The following is a 20,564-nucleotide window of genomic DNA, read 5'->3' as shown; positions in this document are numbered from 1 at the left end:
AGAAACAAACAGACACACACACACACATCTACATAGTAAAGTGGATAACGTTGGTGAACTGGCTGTGGCCAAGTCCTTTATGAAGGAGCGTTCTACATGAATTTGCGGTCCTGTCAGCTCAGTCAGTCACACACCCATTGAGTTGACTGCATCACTTCTCCACCATTCCCATCCATTCAGTTCCTTTGATTTTCATCCTGCTCGATTGTTAGGGTGACCCTCTGTCACATGAGCAAATATTTGTACTGCATCAATTAGTAGTTATATTTGTAATTTAAAATGTTTATCTATCAAAGATAATTGTCGAACTATAACAGTATGAAACTTCTTGGCATGTTATGCGTTTAATGCATAATTTGCTTACTAACAATGAATAATCAAGCAAACAATATAAGCCCAATTAGATCATCTCCTTAAATCTATTGTTATTTGGTTACAAGTGAAAACTGGAACTGTTACTCTTTGTTAATGAGAAGGAGCCAACACTGCGTATGAGTAACTTCCTTCTGAGCTCCTTAGTCTTCCTCTGTCTTCCAGAAAAGAGTGAGTTGCAGTGCCTTTGGGTTAAATCGCGACCATTAAGGTCCACCCTGCTGTGCATACGTCACTCGGAGTGCTGATGTCAGAATTAATCCACTGCGAGTGCATGTCATGTTTATGAGCCCAGTTCCATTGCCAGGGTCTAAAATTTGCAGATGTGTGCGAATTCCTGCTGTGTGTGTGTATGGGTGTGTGTGTGCCCAGGAAGCGCCCACAAATGGTTTGATTGCAAATTGTTGTCGCTGGCAATGTCAACAACAATGACACACTGGGGACAAGTTGGATTTGGCCATGATGCGAGCGGATCAACCGCAACGGGCTCAGGAATTCGACCTTGGGGACTCTGCGTAAAGTGTATGTAAGGCTAGTGGCCATATGGAATTTACCCCCTTTGCACTTCTCAAACGGACTTTCCCGGAAAAGTCGGGCAAACATGCAACACGCTGAAATTAATGCTAGTTACTGCTGCTGCTGAATAAGCGGCGGAAATGCGGCGACTTTCCTGCATTCCCATACATTTTTAATGCCAAATGCACTGCAGTCGCCTCGGGCGAGCACAACTATAGTATATACTCGTGTATGTGCGATTTCCGCATTGCCGCTCCAAAGTTGCCACTCCAGACTTCTGGAAGGGGGGGGATTTTTAAGTGGGTCCGGAGCGGAGCTCGTTGAACCCAACCCCATTGACCCATAAACTTATGCTACGCTCTGTCACCTCTGGCTATTTAAATGCTAATTCCTGTTCACCTGCAGTTGGAGTTTTAAATTCATCAATTTACCTAAAGTGCAGTGATTAAATAAGCTATTTTGTTGAAACAATATTAAACAGAATTAATTTATTGATGAGTAAAAGCAGTTAATTAAAGCATGATATACTTCGCATTTTCTCATAATTTAATACCTTTTTTTCTTTGTAAGCTGGAAAGTACCTTATTTGAAAGTCGCATTTGGCAAATCGAATAAATTGTTCCCTGTGCTTGACCACTCACAAATTGTCATCGTTTTGACGAAAACCTCAGAAACCGAAGGCAAAAACACGGGAAAACTTTTTCCGGCCAAATAGTCACACATCCTGACATGTGTATGTGCTTCCATTAGCATTTCCATGTGGAACTCTCCTTTGCGTGGCTGACTTTTCCTATCGATTTTGGAATCCTCCTCCTCCGCCGAACACATGGTACCGAAAAAACTTTTCCCATGGCTACGGCTACGTGAATTGTGCTGTTCGGTACGAGTATAAACAAGCCAGAGGGGAAAAAAGTTCCACAATTGTCCATAAAAACGAAGTACGGAAAATGGTCGGCGAAATGGCTGGAAAAATCTAAACAACAAGCGAGCATTTACCATCCATAATGAAGTCATGCCAAAGGCTTGGCTTCCTTGTTGTCGGGCTTCCTTTGCTGATTGCTGGCCAAGTTAACCGATGTACAGAATCCAATTACTGGCCATGTATACTCAACACATCCCTAATTAGAGCATTTAATTCGCTAATGAGTTGGATCCCTGCCCTTTACTTATGCAATGTTTCTTTGGACACTAATTTGAACATCAGATTAAGATTAGGATATCTCAGTATGATAAGAAGTGGTGTAAATCAGAAGTCTATAACCAAATCTTCACAGCTAGATGGAATTTCTTTGATGTTGCTTCATATCCTTTTTTCCTGAATTTTATTTGCTGTTCCCGCTGCGAAAGTAAATGATTTATTAGACCAACTCACGGGGATTCGCATTAGGGATTCCGATTAAATTGCTGTCTTGCTGTTTTAGCTGTTTACGTTTTGTTATTTTTCCAGTTTTGCTTCAATAATTGTTGTTCAGTCGCGGTAGGGAGAACATTTCTGGCTTAATGCGTTTTGTGTGTGACCATCCTTGGGATTTTCTTTTTTTTTTTATTCTTTCTATATATTGTGCTTCCGGCTGCATTTGCTGTTTATCGCCATTGTTTCCGTGTTTCCGGTTGTTCAGAGGGAGGGAAATGTGTCGAGGAAAATGGGTTGAATTCGAGGGATCCAACGGCTATGGCGCCTGAATCCCGACACAAAGTCTGCCACTCGAATGGGGTCGCCTCCATCGAGATGTAATGTTTTTTCCCGCTTTTATTTTCCCGACAGTGTTTTGCTCTTGAAAAGGTCAAAGTTAATCCTGTTATGGGAACTTAAATTGCGCGTAGAACGCATGAAAAAAAAGAGTGTAAATTCGACTAGGAGAAAAGGTGCCCAGTTTGTTGACTCGTAAATTTCGCCATCAAAAGTTGGCAGTACTGCAATTTAATTATATTTTTAATGGATTCCCGTCGCACCCACCAGGTGCCAGCTGTAATTTGTTTGACTCACTCTGCTCTGTTTTTCCATTCAAATTTCCCGCATTCCACGCACACAAATCCAAAACATTGCGAGTTTTTCAAAGTGCAATTTTCCTTGTTTTGTCTACGGTTCATCGCATGATTTGTGGGGTAAATGCAAAAATGCAATTAGTTTTCTAGCTTTGGGGCATTCCTCGTGCACAGGCGTTTAATTAAGCACATTGATTAGTTAAAAAAAACTTTATATTGATCGCTCTTCCATTTTGTTTACAAAAACGCACATTTTCATTGGCCGCAATTTTCGTGGATGTCAAGGTGAATTAAAAGTGGCGTTTAATGATATGGCAATATGAAATGTTCTTTAGCAGATACTTAACAAGTCAACCCACCTGAGGCCCAAGTTTTCCATAATAATTTATATATATATTGTTTTATGTAAAAATATATGCGCTGAGGTATTTTTGTTTTGCTGCTTTTCACTCGCCAACGATTGGCCTTTTTTTCTGCTCGCCAAGTGTCAACGTTTATGAACGCCGTGAAATGTCCAAAAGTATTTTAGAAATTATCGGATGGCAGATCATAAAAACATTTGACGGTTTGATGACAGTACAGTCACCCTTATAGACGAAATATACGAAATTTTGGACTCGCGGAATATATAGAAAAGTCGTGAATTCCTCAAGTATTATTCCTCAATATTTTTGGTGTATATCAAGTTCATTGCCAAGAATAACAATACATCTCTGTTAAAATAAAAGTTCTTTATTAATATTTTCAAGATGTATTACATTTTTGTTCAAGAATTTTCATTATAACACGTGGGCATGATTTTGTATTATTTAAAAAGAAAACATTTGTTTTTCAGGTTGTGCTACATGTAAATTAATATCGAATCATGTTTATTAGCCTTACCTCATTTATTTTCATTTATTTAGATTTGCATTTGAAGGAACGCAAAATTTATATTTTACTGAGTAATTCCTAACTAATACTTAAGTACCTTTAGTCAAATTTACTAGCACGTAAAACAGAATACCATAAAGTAAGTCTGTGATGCCTTTATTCATTTAATACACATATTAGAGTATATATGCTGATATTTTTAATGAAATCCTGTGCGCAAAGTGTCCTTGCTGTTGTTCGTAACACCCAATCCCCTCAAATTGCAGAGTTTGTTTGAACTGGAGCTCGCTGGTTGCAACGAGGTGACCGAGGCGGGTCTGTGGGCGTGTCTAACGCCCCGAATCGTATCCCTGTCCCTGGCGGACTGCATCAACATCGCGGACGAGGCGGTGGGCGCGGTGGCCCAGCTGCTGCCCTCCCTCTACGAGTTCTCGCTGCAGGCAAGTCCAGATTGATGGAGGATCTGCCAGAGCTTCTCTAGCTGCTCTAGCTCCTCCTCCTCCTCCATGCACCGTGCCATGTTGCCCGTGGCCTCGTATCGAATTAATTGAATCTCCTCCCGCTCCCAACAGGCTTACCACGTCACGGATGCGGCACTCGGCTACTTCTCGCCCAAACAGAGCCACAGCCTCAGCATCCTGCGACTGCAGTCCTGCTGGGAACTAACCAACCATGGCATCGTTAATATCGGTAAGCGACACTCTTCCCCTCTCCCCCTGCCAATTAATCAAATAACATGTGAAACGAACGTGGGGTGGGCACATCCAATCCGCAATTTGTTCCACAAATTGAACAGACAAAAATTTCGTAAAAAATGTCAAGAGGGATTGGGGCATTTTCTGTGAATTCTTGTGTATGCTCCTTTATTGGGATATTCTTTACTTTGAAGATACTTACATTCTTACATAAATCTCAAAGAAAGTGCTTAATAATATTATAAAACTCTGTTCATTTTTTTCTCATATAACTTAACCAAATCAAAGCTCTTCATTGCTTCCTATAAAGTAGTTAGTTACTTGAAAATAAAACTCGTAAAATTATTTGTCGTTTTCGTTTGCTTGGAAAATCTAAAGGCTTTCGTTCCGCCACAAAATCAACTAGGTAGTGCACTTCTATATACCATCTCCATCGGTAATATCGTTCAATCCAGAAATGAGGATGAGGATGACCGAGTGGCCACATGTAGTGCTGCTCCTGCCAGCTGTGCTGGTAGTGTTCCGAAAAAGCTGTTCAGGATATCCACCGGGAGTGTGCCAAACGGAGTCGGAGTTGTAAGGGAAATGCGAATTGAAATCATATTGCTGCAGGCTAGGGAGTCCTCCTACTCCACATGGGATTGTACTGCCTCTGAAAAAATAGGGTATCTGTGGGCCCTCGTCAGCTTGTCTAAACATTGCACTCAACTAATTGAAACTTTTTGTGGGACACTTTTTGTGCGCTGCCGTTTCCTGGCCAACAGAGTAAGCAGCTATTTTTACATCCTTTTGACGTAACGTCGCCAAAGAACCCTTGTCACTCGCAAATTGGCAGGGTCCAGCCCCCAAAACCCCACAAGATTTCCTCTTTTCGAGCATCACCGCAGCAACTGCAAACACAAAACGTGAAAAGTTTTATAACCAAATGATTTTGCGACAGCTTGGGAAAAAATTATAATAAAAATTGCCTAAACTGGGCCTAAATCAGACAAGCAAAGAAAAGTTATGCAGATTATATTTTATATATTTGTGGTTTTTGTTTTTTAAGAGTGTGAAATTCACACCTACTTATACCTTTTATTAGTTGGTATTACAGATAACAGACAGCACTATTTTAGTAGCTAATCTTCTCTTGTAATAAGAAACCACATTTGAAAATGTGATGTGCCATAAAGTTGGATTTTAGCCAAGCCCAAAGCGCCATTTTCCTGGAACACATCCTCCGGATAAACTTGGCCGTAAACCACTTTAATTGACGTGCACATAGCCTCGCAGCTGAGCAATTTGAAGGCGTGCTCAGGGGCTCTTTCAGGCGCCCGGAGGTAAACTCATTTAATATGCGATCGACAGTGGTGGCAAACATAAACCCCGCCCACTTCAACAGGGTTAAGGGTTGGAGGTTGGTGGTTTGCCTATGCACACCGCTTTGACCTTTGACGACGCCCACCTGAGTCCCGAGTTCCAGGAGTCTCAGGCTCTTCAGCTCGCTAAAGGAGCTGCCTCTTCGGGGGGTAAAAACTTTGCAATCAATTTCATGGCACGTCATTTTCTTTGCCAACCATCCACTCCCCTGCTCTTCCACAATCAACACAGGCGAAGGCAGCCTTTTCCTCCAACTCGTCATGCATTGCGTCACAAATTAAGCTGCAGGTTGATGCAGGCGCTTCTGGTAGACGGGCTGCCTTGACTGGATTTTCCCGCCCTCCGGTTTTCCGCAGCATTTCCTACTCCTACGGCTTCAGCAGTTAACCAGCCAGATTTCTGGCTGCAGAGCTGCGCATCGAAATCGAATTATTGCAGTTCACTGATCATCGAGATGCGGCGGCAGTCCCAAGTTTTTCTCCGAGGAGGATATGGTGGTGTAATACCACTGACACTGATTTGCACAGATGCACCTGGAAAAAAGCTGCAGAGGAACCTAGAATATTGTATATAAGTAAATAGTATATACAGTAAAAATTAAAAATTAAAAAAATAATAATAAAAAGTAATAAAGTAATAAACATAAGCTTCTTGCTGAAAGAGTTGATAAATAAACAGCCCAACTACGAGTTTAACAGCTTAGGGAAATCGCAATATTTATAAAATATTAAAACACATGCAAACAAGCGTTGTGCTGAGCATATTTTGTGTGTCTGCAAACATTTTGATGGATGAGGGCGCATCAAAGGCCCAAAAGCCAGTAACAAAAGTAGGCAAAGCATATTACACATCCGCCCCGTAAACCAAAGATTGGCTTCGTTTCGTCTGTCTGCGTGTCTGTCTATGTGTCTGTCTGTCTGTCTGTGTTGCTGTTTGTATTTGTGTTTGCTTAGGGCGTTGGTGGAGGTGGGCGTGGCTTAGGAATCGTGAGGACAAAGGCAAATAGGCGCCATATTTAATGGCGGCATTTTGTATAAATTGCAGCCCAATTATAAACTGTTTGCCCAGCAAGTATAAATAAAAATCAGAAAAACGGAAAAGCACAAAATCCCAATTATTTATTTTACGATTTTATTGAAGTGACCGCGTTCCGGAAATGCATGTTTAATTAATGACCCATCAGTGGCCTCGAAAACCCCTTAACACTCAATCCGCAATGGGCGTTTTAATCATTTATTTATTTTCGCATTAATCGGTGAGCATAATTAAATCCTTTTGCATTTCCTTTCCACTTTGCAGTTTAATTTTAAAGCAAAAGGCAGTTGCTTGTTTCACCTTAAACAGTTTTTTGCAGAGGTTAAAAGTTTCATATCTGATTATATATATCGTCTAACATTTAAGCGCTGCTGCTTAAGGTTTCATTACAGTTCTCGAATATTTGTGTAGTGCAGCTTGGTAATCCAGCTTTATTGCCCCACTGACGCAATGTGGCATCCAAAGTTTGCTTAAGTTCAGAACTCGCACTTAAAGCGCAACCTTCTGCAGTTGTAAACCGTTGTCAGAAGTTGGCTAAGCCCGCTCACAGTAAACAGTTTTCAGTTTTCAGTTTTCAGTTTTCAGTTTTCAGTTTTCAGTTTTCCGCATTCCGTATTCAGTTTTCAGTTTCCAGCTGCCTGATGCTGAACTCTGGCCCCGGCGGTGGCAAAACTTTTAATAACAACTCCCAGCACAAGTCGTCCGCTTCCTCAGGCCATGAAAAGTGACTGCTGTGACAGAGGAGTAAACGGGAGCAAGTGCCGGTGGGTGCTTATCACAACATCGAGAAGCCATTTAGCTAATTGCATTTGGCATCTAATTGAATTGGGCCAGGCTCCAGGTTCTGGCTGGCAGTGATAGTGATGGCTCCGCTCACTGGAGACAGCGAAGGTCTCTTGGCCACGTTGGCACTCGGCCAACTCAATTTTTATGGCCCATGTCAGCACTGGCGGAAAATCGAGAAGATTGTTTATTTCAATATGGGAATTTAATATTAAATGCTGGAAAATATTAGAAGGAAAATATTTTATTTCAACTTTAAAGAGCTGCTATATTAACCTAAAAGTTACTACTTCGATACTAGTAAATAGTTTAAACTAATACATTGAAAATAGTACTCAAAAAACCCAAATAAATATGTTTGACCAGCTGTCCAATTTATCAGCTTTTTCTCTCCGTGAAGTGTGCGGTTTTTTGGCTCAGGACATGTGGCTTTAGTTGCTACTTCGGGATTTGAATGTGAGGTGACACATCATTTGGCACGCAATCCGTTCCGCAGGCGGAACCGGAAACGCGACTAGCTGACTGGCTGACTGGCTGACTGAGTGACTGAATGACTGGCTGACACATTGACAGGACGCCCTTGTTGGCCGCGTCGTTAATTGGCGACGAGGTCGTTCAACCGGGCGTATGCGTGATTTATGAGTTCGCACGTGAGCAAGCGAACACTGCGAATACGATTGCGAATTGTGAATGCGAATTGCGAATCGCGAGTGGCGAAATGTAAGCGAAACAATGAACAAGTTAATCTCCCATTAATTAAGAGTGTCAACAGAAATGCCGCCTTTCATTTAGCAGATCCCGCAAAGAAATAATGAATTGAGGCAACTACAAATCTCGTGTTGGGCGACAAATCAAATTCATGTACCTGAGTCCCGAAGCTTTTCGCTCAATGTGAATAGCACTCACAGCTGGTGAATAAAACAGGGGTGCGTCCATTCAAAAGGCAAATGTTCAATGTGAATAATTAACGAATATAGTTTATGCATTGATGGGCTATTTATGCACATTAAATATTTATTACTTTTAGGATCAACAAGTTAAAATGTACATACTTTCCAAACTTGTTTCATGTTCCACATAAATATAATTTAAAGTTCGAACGAAAGCATAAGCTTTCCTTCAAGTCTACTTATATTTTAGTTCTGAAATACATATATATTTCTGACCCCCACTCAAGACGCCTTTGGAGCAGAAGCTATTTGATTGCCAAGGGTTTGAATGTTGGCGTCTTGGCTGAAATGCTGGCTACACTGCTAATGAAGTGGCTGCGGTTCGTTTCCCGCCTGAACAATTGCAGTTGTCGACGCAAAAGCGACATGTCCATCAATTTAACCACAAACTGCATCCCGCCAGAGGCAGCTTCCCTGTGCACCCCCTGATTCCTTTTGGCCATCCTCAATTTTAGAGTGAAATTGCCACTCAATCTGTTTGTCTACCGCTTTGTAAGTGCAGCTACAGTGGGCTGCAGCCCCTCAATCTGCTTCAATAGGTAAATGTTTATATATTAATAATGAAAATATTTTAATAAACGTGTTTGCCCCAATAATTATAATTAGTGTAAGCCTCTTGGCAATGTTAAATACATTCTAGTTCTAGATGCTAGCACCCAAAAAGTCAAGTAGAATATGGCCAAGTTCATAATAAGACCATCCCAATAGCAAAATGTTGAAATTGTTTGTGTGTATGGTTGGTTGGTGGTATTTCTTTATTTACCTTGGCCGTACTTTCTTACCCTATTTGCCTTTGGCAATGACAAAATTCCTGCTCGCCGAGACATCGAATTCATCTTATACCGCCAGCTGTCCGCCCGAGACCCTAAAATTGATAAAGCTCCCTCTTTTTTGGGGGGGGGGGGCTGGTTGCTGTAGGAATTCCGTATCCCCCTTCCGTATCTTCCTTCCTTCCCTCATCCATCTAATCCTAGTCGCGATGGGGACCCAGAGCCACCCAAGCTGATGGGCGTCCGTCGGGTGTCGTGTTTATTTAATTACATTTGCATTTTCAGGGCACTCGATGTTGCGATGTTGCGATGCTGCTCCTGTGTTTCTCTGCTCGCTCTCATTCCCTCGCGCTAAACAATTTTTAATTAACTTTATTTTTGTAAAAGCTCTTTGGGGGGCAATGCCGTCGTTCCCCCCACACGCATTCTTCCCCCCGCGCTGGGTATTTGGCCAAATTGTCGATCAATTGTCAGCCGACGACAGTGACCATGAACTTAACGTAATTCGCACAAACTAGCGCGATTTTGGGAATACCTGAAGTGCAGTGGATGCGACATGGAAAGTGCATTCCCTGTAATTTAAGTTAATTAAGTGCATTAACTATTTAGCGTTCACAAGAAAGGGAAATTAAGCATCAGCTGGAAATCTGTCAAATTTTGTATTGAGCTAAAATATTTTAAATAGTAAAAGCCCTTGTAGCAATTTATTGGCACTTGCTGGGAAAATAAATAACTTATAAAACTGCCAAAAGCAGGGCCGAAAACCAAATGAAAAATAAATACAAAATACACATTCATTGCTTTGAAGCACACAATATGTCGGATAGACTGAGACGGAGGGCAAGGACACTTTTGTTTTGCACTCAGCTGCTCAAAGATTTTCCCGGAATTTCCAAGCCACACAGAGAGTGTACAGAGTGTACAGTATATACGCACATAACATCAACTTGAATGCAAACATGCAAGTTCAAAGTTGAGGGCCAGGACACAGGGAACATAACTGTTGGCTTATGTAATGCGATTTGAGGGGCTGCCACATGCAGAAAGTTGGACGGCAAAAAAGGGTTGTGGAAAGCCCTTTGAAAGGCCTTTGTGTGCGTGGTTTTTGAGTGGAATTCAATTTTAATTGCATTTGATGTCAGCTGAAACTGCCACACGCACTCGGAATTACGTGGGAAATGGGAAATAGTTGCACGCAATGACGCAAGCCGGAAAATCAAGCAAAAGGAAGAGGGAAAATTACCTTAAAGCCCACACACACTTTACTCCCAGTGGTGGCCATCGCATCTCGCTCTCTCTCATCAAGCTGCTGATTTTCATGTTGATGATGTTGTCATTCTGCCGACAACTTTGCTTCCAAGTCTCTATTTATACCGGCCATTATATATACGAGTAGTGCAGGGCGGGATTAGCCCCCCCATCCTGCAGAGAAAGTGGCATCTGTCCCCCAGTCCACAGACTTTGTGCACTTTCACCGGACTACAGGAATGGGGAAAGTGTCAGGCGAAATTATACGTACCAAAGTCAAACTGGGACAGGACAAGCTACTTGCTAATTTTGGCACAGGCCAGACATTCCACTTTTGATATATGGGTGGAAAAGGAAAAGCGCCTACAAATTTATGGCATTTTCTGACCCAAATGCAGGCGTCCAATTGAAAGGTTTTAGAAAAGAAAAACTTTTCATTTTAGTATTTAATTCAACTCATTTAATATTACTCCACTACTTTTATGCAATTTATGTTTCATTATCTATTGCAAATTGTTCATGAGATTAAAAAGAAGAGAAATGTGCAAAAATCATGGTTGTTTAGTAAAATCAAACTCCAATTAGCTATCAAATAATAAAAAAGACAAAGCGAAGCAAAACCCAACTGCTGCACGAATTCCCAGCAATTAAGAGGCAATCCTTAAGTCGAACTGAAGCAATTTAACTTCAACGGGGCAGGAGTAATTGACGTCATTAAAGTTTTCAGTGGAAATGCTCGAGAAGCAGAGCGGAAAAGTAGGCGAACAGACAACAGGGCACGAAACTGGGTTAACAATTTTCTTCTTTTTTTCATTCGCTTTTCAAAATGCCGGCAAAAGATGTGAGCCAAGTCACAAGGGAGAAGAACCCTAGAAGCTCCACGGCTCACTGCCAATCAAATTCACACAAGAACACACACACACGGAGGTCTGTGCCAAATGTAGTGCGTGGAAAATGCTGGAAAATGTGGGAAAAGCGGGAAAAACTACTCTCGCAGACAGAGCACAGGGGCTTATGGAAGGATCCAGCACACGGGGACCATTAGCCGACAATCCAACTGAGCGATTTTAATGCATTTTTAATGCAGTCACTTCAAAGGAGTTGTCTCTGTAGGTCAATTCAGTTTAAGAAAATTAGTTACTCAAGCATGCTGAAATGGTAAACCAAATTTCACAAATTATTTCAAATTGTAAATTAGCTACAGACAACAAAAAACTACTCTTCTTGTGGACTGCTTAAATAACTTTTAAGGATATTAAAGAAGATAAATTCCTTATTTGTATGTGTTCAAAGCAAGACACTCAATCTTAAGTGTTTTTAAATATTTTTATTATCCCAAGTATTCCCAATTAGCGGGTTAAAAACAAACCTTGTCGCAAGTAAAGATACAAAATTATTTCTGATTGAAATCGTTCGACTGCAGTGGGTTTTGTCAATCTGCCAAAAGAATTGCAATGATAGCTATATCTTGTTTTCGCTGATTTCTCTGTGGCACGCTTTCAAATTGTTTTCCTCAGCTTTCTGGCAAATTTGTTTCGTATCGTTTGCATAAATTAGTGCACAATTTATGGTAACAGCAAAACAGCAGACAATAAAAACATTCAAAGGAAATACATCAGCCGCGTTTATCATCATTAAGATCTCCAAAAAGAGCTCCAAAAATTGATATGTAAAGCTACAATATCAGCAGCCTTAGGTTTGAAGAATACCTTCTCAGGTGTATATAAATCATCCTGATGTCTTCTCTAAAGTTTACTTTATTAAGAGCATTTGAAATTTTCAATTTCATGCTGGAAAATCCTCTTATGCTTCTTAAAACCGCCAGCTTTAATTCTTCCAGTCTCTTGAATTGTTGCGACCCCTTGACTCCTGCAATACCGCAGACTTGAAGGGGAGCCAATCTGCCGTTGCGCAACCTCATCTCAAATCGCGGTAGTTCATGCCACCCACCCACTCTCCACTTTCCGCCCACTTCCTTCCCGATTTCCATGGCGACAGTAATGAGGGGGGAGTGGGGAGTGGTGAAGCCTAATGAGGCCTGCACGTTCCGCACATTATTTGCCTACGCGAGGGGGCTCAGCTCGCGATTCGCGAGTGGTGACCTCTGACCCCCAACCCAAGACCATCGTTCCCTGCTCATTTACGCACTCATTGTTTGGCCTCAAAGTTTGCCGGTAATTGGCAGGCCACTTAAACCCCAAAGCGGTTAAGCCTCAGTTCCCTGCAGCCTGGGAAATTGGGTAAGATTTATTTTATCCTGGCAGATTTGGCTAAAATCTTTAGGTGGGGGAAAACTTAAACTTACTAGCATTAAAGGATTCGCAGAAAAGTTCATTAAATTTCCTTCAGCTAAAACTGAGTTTGTCATCGAAAGTAAAACAGCTGCTGAAGGTATAATGAAATTGTTGTGAAAGCAAATAAAAATTCCAGGAATGTTTCATTAATATTCTGTCAGCTTTTTTATGCGAATGAAAGACGGCCAGCATTTAACAATAATTCAAACCCCTCTTATTATGCCTCAAATAATTTTAAATAAACAATTCGAAATTTAACAAAGTGTTCATAGACGTGGAAATCGTGTTCAAGACAAAGTATCCGAACAATGAGGTATTTACTGCGCTTCCTTTTTGAAGAAACCATTTCGAATATTAAATTTCCAGAGAAACTGAAAAGCGACTTTGGAATGTTTCGATTAAGCTGTACGAGAATGCTTTCATCCTGCAGGTCCTGCTGCCTTATTTAATACACTCGTAAAAGTTTTGTTGCCATAGCGAAATTTCATGGCATATTCCCCGCTCCTCGTCCCCCTGCTCCACTTCCGAGTAATTGGCATAATGACTGCCATCTACATCCACTGCCATTGACAGCCAACTGAACTTACACTTTAAGCAGCTTTGTTGCAGTTCGCTTGATTGGGTTGCAATTGGCTCTGCAGCCGACGGGTCGGCTTAAATTATTGATTTAAGTTTGATTTTCATCGGCCTAACACGATTTAGATAATCACTTCTTATTAAAATCATTAAATATTATTTTATAATTATAAATATATTTATGCAAAGTTTTAAAAGCAATTTCTAAAGCAATAAAACAAACTATTATATACTACATAATGGGCAGTATAAATAAATATGAGCAACTACAACTTGTCTATAAATGTGTAAACATACAGTGCGTATGCGTAATATTCACATCACTCATACGCAACTTTGAGCAAATGCAATTTCCCCCATTGAACCTAAACGAGGCAATTTGAAAAATCAGCAATCATCAAATGAATGTCATAAACAAACGCTAACCGTTATGTGAGCATAACTTTCCACATGTGTATGTGAAATAGCCCAACAAATCGATATAAATCGTTGGCACGCCAAATGAGCAGAATGAAAGCCATGACAAGAGCCATGAGCTGTCAATAAACATGAAATTTGTGACTTGTCCCAGTCCTAGTAGAGAAGGACTTTCAAAACTGGAACTGCGATGCTTGAGTTTTTGTAAAAAAATAACCAACATGGGTACGCGGAAAAGTATTAAAATATACGTTTGAACGATTGTTGTTCAATCGAAACCTTATGGTCGCAATCTTTTTGTTAATGGGCAAACCAAGTTCCAATCGTCAACAAGGACAGTCAAAATATATATATATATCACGCTTTGTGTGTGAAAAATGGGGAAAGTGGCAGTGAGAGTTGGAAAAACAGAAACAGAAACAGAAGCTGAATGCCAAACGAGCCTCGCATAAACGTCGCTAGTTGTTATGGGAAATGTAAATGTATCTCATAGATACACAAGTTACAAGTTGTTAGCCTGACATGTTTGGGTTCCACGTCCTTCTCTATTCTCCATCCTCCATTCCGCACTCCATTCCCCCCATGTCCTTCTATTGACACTTGTCTCTGTCTCAACGAGTGCGTGTGCCTGGCGAATATAAACCCACGATTTGGGGCACTATTTTTGATGCGTTGTCTTGTCAAGCGCGAATTCCCATTTCCATATCAAGCAGGCAGGTGGATTTTTTCCTGCTCCCATCGCCTCCGCAAGGTTTGTAATCCGCCGGAAATTCCCAGAAAATGAACCCAATTTATTCATGGAACGAATGAATCATTTCAAACTTTGGCGGCTGATAATTTGGTTTTTCCTGTCTACCACAGAGTTATTTACTTTGAATTTGTGATACTGACCAGAAAAAATAGAATATATTCATATAAAAAAAACAAGAAACGAGATTTTAAAGCATGATTATATATTAAAAATTCCGACGTCACTAGCTTAAAATCAGTAAACATTCATTTCTGTCGACCTATTCTATAATCTGCATTTCTCTCTTGAACTCGCCAGGGAAATAGTTTCAAGATTAATTTATTTTTACTAAAGTGGCATTCAATAGCCTTATCAATAAACTACACATAGCATTTACTGCTTTGTATAGAAAAATGAAAAAAGTTGTAACAATTATTTAAAAACAAAATGTATATTATACAACATACCTTTAATTATTGTAAATTAACTAAATTCGGGATTGTAATACTTCCTTAGCTTTCACAGTTTGTTGTATCTTGTTCTGAATAAATGCATCTTAGAATGCAGTTTCCATGCACACAAAACTATATTTTTCACTGGTTTCACGACTTTGTTGCGTTTTGCTGCAATTTCATGATTTGTGATCGCAAAAACGAGTAATCCTGGCGACCAAACAATTACCCGTTAGTGTCGGTCACAAAACGAAACTGCAACACAGGATTCGGCATAAAAACAAGCAATAACTAGCTGCACTTAAGGGTGTTTCACAACTAGAATCGAATTGGGATTAGAACTGAGGATCAGGAATCACGAGACGGATGCGCATCGATGGAGCGCTGATAACGAAATGAATTTCAGCAATGATTGCAGGCGCGATAAATAAGCGGCAATGCCACTGGAAGATCTGGGTGATCTGGGCGATCTGAGGGGCTTCTAACGCTAATGGCCATGCTCTGAACTCGCTCCGAGTGTAATTCAATCGATGTCACTCTGGCTGCGATCACTATCGATCATCTGCCCCTCGCTCCAACGTGGACTATCCCCCATTCCCAATCCCCAATCCCCGGTCACCAATCACCAATCCCTCATAACATTGCGGTCTGCCTTCGTCGCCGGCGGCTGTTAATCACAGTTTCCATCACGAGCACTCGACTTAGAGCATCGCAACTGTAGCTACGTCTGTACTGTACGCATTAGTACAGTGGAAACTCTTTAAGTTACTTTTTTTTATCATCTTGTAATCTAATCCATAAGGTATATATATAATGTATTGCTTTGAGCTGTCCAACATGATTTATTAGTCAGTGGTTCGCCTTAGCGAGGCTGCTTTGTCCTAGATGTTTGCACTAGATGTTTGTGTGCACAGAGGCGCCTTTGTCGCTGGATGTTTTTGCGGTTTTTAGCTTTTGGGGCGTCGCCGTTGCCTTCGCCACTGCGGATTGTACTGCATCCGCCGCTTGATAGATACAATTACAGTTAGCTCCTTGAGGAGCTGCATCGCCTGGCAACTTGGCCAAGTTGGTCGCCAGCGTTACGGTTTTGTCACTGCTGTGGCTTCCCACCCACCAGCACCACCGCCCCCTCAATTAGGACCGAATATGCATGAGCAATGGATTTTCCATTTCTTGAAAAGGGAATTCCGAAAATGTTGAGATTTGGTTTGTCAATTGATGCCAGCTTTGAACAGTATTAGATATATGGATATCAAAATATTAAACAGTAATATAATACAAATGTATATAAAAACGTAAAATATTGTAAAACAACTCCAAAAAATCATGGCATTCGTATTTGGAACAGCAATAAGCGTAGCCAGTTAAACTTCTTTCACCCGTTTTGCCATTATGGTTTTTAGTCCTTTTACAACTTCACAGAACTTTATAAAACTCCCACCAAATTCCCTTTTATAAACAGCGCATAAAAGCCTCGTTTCAGCTAAGTAAAGTCAATAGAGCAGCTGAACAGAGCGAGTTGGTTGTGTTAATTTTTCATAGGCCTACCCATTCAGATGGCTGTTTGTGTTAGTTTTTCATTTGGCCCAGAAGCTATGTAGTACGTGTATCGCGGTTATCTTCGTGTGGATTCGCTGGCTGGCTGGCGCATATTTTGTAATTCAAAGCTATTCGTATGCCTTGTGGTTTTTTTGGTCAGAAGCCAAACAAGAGGAGCACTCCACTGCTCCTAGCAAGTATCCAAGTCTCTGTGTTTCTGAGTAGCTGTCGGTAACCAAAGTGGGCCACCTTCCCACCCACACTTGCATATAGTATGCATAGCGACTCTAACTGAATACAAAGCGGCTTAGTCGACCGGACCCTGCATTTTTCGACTTCTTTTAACTTCGGCAAGGGGATGAAACTGGATGGCAGTTTGCCGCAAACACACACGCATTATGCTGCCTGGAAGTTTGTTGTCTTTGAACGCTTTATCTTTGTTTACGCAGCCGCCGAAGCCACCGAAGCCGCACGTGCCCCAAACTCATTCACCTCCCATATTTGGCCAAGGAATATGCCTAATTCCCATTAGCAAAGTCTAAGCGGCTTACGAACGGTAATTGCAGTTCTGTGCTAGCGTCACACCTTATAGGTCACACGTAATCCTTTATCCTTTATTAGTTAGCCGTGCTCAGCATGCACAGTTAACCCTTTGACTTTCTGGCCAGATATACAAATTATGTAGTAAAAGAATTTCCAAGAAATTTATCCCAAATGGGCCCTTTAGTTCTTAAGCTCGGCTTGGCTTAAAGCCCTCAAAACTGGGTTAGTGCCTTTATCCACAAAGACGATCAATAATCCGAGATTCGCTAGGAGAGTTGAGCAAAGGAAAAGCTGCGCAAGCATGCAACAAAATGAGACAGCAAAATGTGGAACAGGGTAAACTGAAGTCGACATAAATGGGACGAGCTGAGGAACTGCCTCCGTTTAACTAAGTAGAACAGCAGCTGAGGCTGTGTTCTTTAAATAGCCGTGGTAATTAGATACATGACACATTAGTCTATCTCAAGATTGCATGCAGCTTAGCAACAAATCTGGAGTAAGTCAGATTTAGCTAAATTGTTTTTTGCAGCCACATCTTTTAGGCCTAGTTACCTAGTATATCATCCGAGTAAATTATAATTTATAAGCTCGAGATTTGCTGAATTATTCAAGACAGTTTATGTCAACTTCTAGAGAATGAATGTAAACTGCTTCTCATGATTTCGTCTATCTATTCTGGCAAACAAGGCATACAAATTAAAGAGTTTCTTTCATGAAATTCTTTTTTTAATAGAGTCGATTTATTACTATACTTTTATGACTGTCTGTATAGGCACCTGTTTCGACCCTACACTGCGTATACTTAACGGGGTGATAAAAAGAAACTTGTGTGAAACTTAAATTTCCACTTAAACGGGGCTAACAGAAGGCTTCAGTAAGGCAACATTCGCCACGCAAACTTACTTATATTTGAACTCCAGAGGACTCATTTCCGGGTACGTGCTCCCTGCAAAGTGGAGCATCTGCAGGCGGCTACGTGAGCCCCACGAGTCCCAGCTGATACCCAAAACTAATGCCAAACTCGGCCCGTTTTCTCCTCCGATTGCAGTGCACTCCCTGCCGCATCTCACGGTGCTGAGCTTATCCGGCTGCAGCAAACTGACGGACGATGGAGTGGAGCTGATTGCCGAGAACCTGCAGAAGCTGCGCGCCCTGGACCTGTCCTGGTGTCCCCGCATCACGGACGCCTCGCTCGAGTATATCGCCTGTGATCTGAACCAGCTGGAGGAGCTGACGCTGGATAGGTGAGTACCAGTCCACCAGTCCACCAGTTCACCTGGCACAAGGCCGCGTCTCCTTATTACCCGGCTGCGTAATTATTCATGAGTAAAATTCAATTTCCGTCGCCGAGTAGCTCTACCTCATCTCCGGCGGCAACCATTTGTCCTCGGAAACTGCAGCAAGTTGCAGACAGAAAGTTAGCAAAGAACTATAAACACAGTCGCTGCAAAGTGCAAACATATTTGAAACTCAGAAACAACAAGGCTTTAACTTTCAAGTTCATTGATCTCAAATACAATACTGCTAAACATATTTGAACAAATAAATAGTATACGGTTTTGAGCAATTAAAAAATATATTTTTAAGTTTTAATGTTTTAATTTGATTATAAAATCGTTTTTTTTAAGTTGTCTGCCAAATAACATAAAAGCTTTTGCATCTAAAGCAAATGAAGAAAAAATCAAAGTAGCACAACTTTCAGCTTAGTTAAATATGCTTACTTAAATGCATTTTTAAAAATTGAAATTAAATGCAGTTATAAATTAGATGCCACAGTTTGTGCTATCCAATCCGTATGTCTCATAACATTTGTGTAAACGTGAACATTTGAGGTTGAATAGCTGAGTATACCAAACAGAGCAACCCATTTCTTAGCCGAATACATCAGCATTTTGCCCAACACTTCGCCATTCAACTCATTCGGGTTAATAATCCCTGTAGAATCTGCGACACAAAGTTGATTCTGTTCGATTGTCTCATGAATTTGTTTGGCACATTCCTCGGGACTAATTAGCTCAACGGAGTGCTCAGTTGTGAGGATGTGATTTCCATGTTGTTCTGGTACAAATCTGGTAAAAGGCGGACTAGATTCCGCATTTATCTGATGACTTTTCTTCAGAAGCATGCAGATGGGCTTAATGCCTTCTGTAAAATAGTTACGCATGGCCTCTGGCAGCTTCACTTTAAGCAGTGCTATATCATTTTTATTATCTCCCGAGTACTCGGGATGTTTAAAAACCGTTTCGACAGCAACAGGATGGTACATAGTACTCGTATTATTTATCCCCAAGGGTATAACATTTCTGTGGAAAAAAAGAAAACAGTTTTGGCTACTTATTTTTATTAAAAACACTTACACATTTTCTGGCATGCCTCTAGCAATTGTAACAATAAAATCTAAAAGTAAGAAATGAGCGGAAAAAATTTAATTAATTTTATTTTTATAAATACATAGTTACTTACTTTCGGTGATAAAAACTCCATTCGCCTTGAAATTGATTCCAAGAACAAGGGCCATTTGGTGTGATGTTATGGTATCGCCACCACATTCGTAATACAACCATAAATCAGGTTTACTGGCACTTTTAGAACTAACGTTTCCGGATGGACTCTCTGGTTCCTGTGGGGCACTCGGAGTTGTGTCCTCCAAACTCAATCTATTTACATTGGTCGCAATCCAGTCCAGATGGAATGTAACGTCGGTAAATACTATAGGTCCTTTGCTGTTGTGGTTTCTATAACTTGCTATTCCCAACTGAACTTCGCGTTTGAACTTCGTGTTATTGCCAGAAATCATGAAACTTTTGGTCAACGGATTGCCATAATAAACAGCAGTGGTGTTTCCATCTGGCACACCAGCACATATTTGATTTGAACTGTGATTATTATAACACTCGGTTTCATTCAGCCTTTTAAAGATAAGCACATGCAGATTTTCGCTATCCAAGCCCTGACTTTTTGGGGCCCAGCCAAAGGCGTTGAAGGTTCGAGTCGATTGTACGAAGGTCTTGATGCTCTCATCCAAAATAATGCATATTGGGTGAATGTCGGCTGTGAATAAGTGGCTTTACGACTATCACAAATCCGTTTAACTGCCAACTTACCCGAGAAGACAACGCTGTACTGCAGTTTAAGCAGTCCAATATCATTCTGGATGAGCAGATTGGAGAACAAACGGTGCATAACAGCTTTGATGATCGGTATTCTGGAGTCCTGAGAGTCTGTATCGGGAATATTGTACGCCCCCAATTCCACAAATCTATAATAGATAATAATAATATAGTTTAAACCATTGCCAACTTATATATGATTTGTAGTAAAAATAACGTGGCATTAAAGTTGTGCTTTTAGGAGAAAGATACATATCTAAAAAAGAAAGTAATAACTACTTAATTTGGGGATACTTACAGGTTTTCTTGGTGT

At 40.9% G+C, this 20,564-nt stretch overlaps 1 protein-coding gene across 5 annotated transcripts in view; it reads left to right on the top strand.

The window, feature by feature from the left end:
- The window catches only part of LOC120448338 (F-box/LRR-repeat protein 16), a 30,816-nt gene that overhangs the window by 8,127 nt on the left and 2,125 nt on the right, over window positions 1–20,564 (top strand). For 3 of the 5 annotated variants that reach the window (XR_005616093.2, XM_039630299.2, XM_039630298.2), the window contains 3 exons: window positions 4,014–4,187; window positions 4,320–4,437; window positions 18,190–18,385. Coding sequence is in view for 4 of the 5 variants with exons in the window: in XM_039630299.2 (XP_039486233.1) it covers window positions 4,014–4,187; window positions 4,320–4,437; window positions 18,190–18,385 (488 nt within the window). In the remaining variant the exon portion in view is untranslated. Of the gene's footprint in view, window positions 1–4,013; window positions 4,188–4,319; window positions 4,438–18,189; window positions 18,386–20,564 lie in introns of those variants that run through there. The other 2 variants (XM_039630300.2, XM_039630301.2) reach the window with 2 other exon arrangements.

The sequence above is a fragment of the Drosophila santomea genome, chromosome 3L (genome assembly GCF_016746245.2).
Source record: "Drosophila santomea strain STO CAGO 1482 chromosome 3L, Prin_Dsan_1.1, whole genome shotgun sequence".
Taxonomy (NCBI): domain Eukaryota; kingdom Metazoa; phylum Arthropoda; class Insecta; order Diptera; family Drosophilidae; genus Drosophila; species Drosophila santomea.
This window is presented reverse-complemented; position numbering and strand designations above follow the sequence as displayed.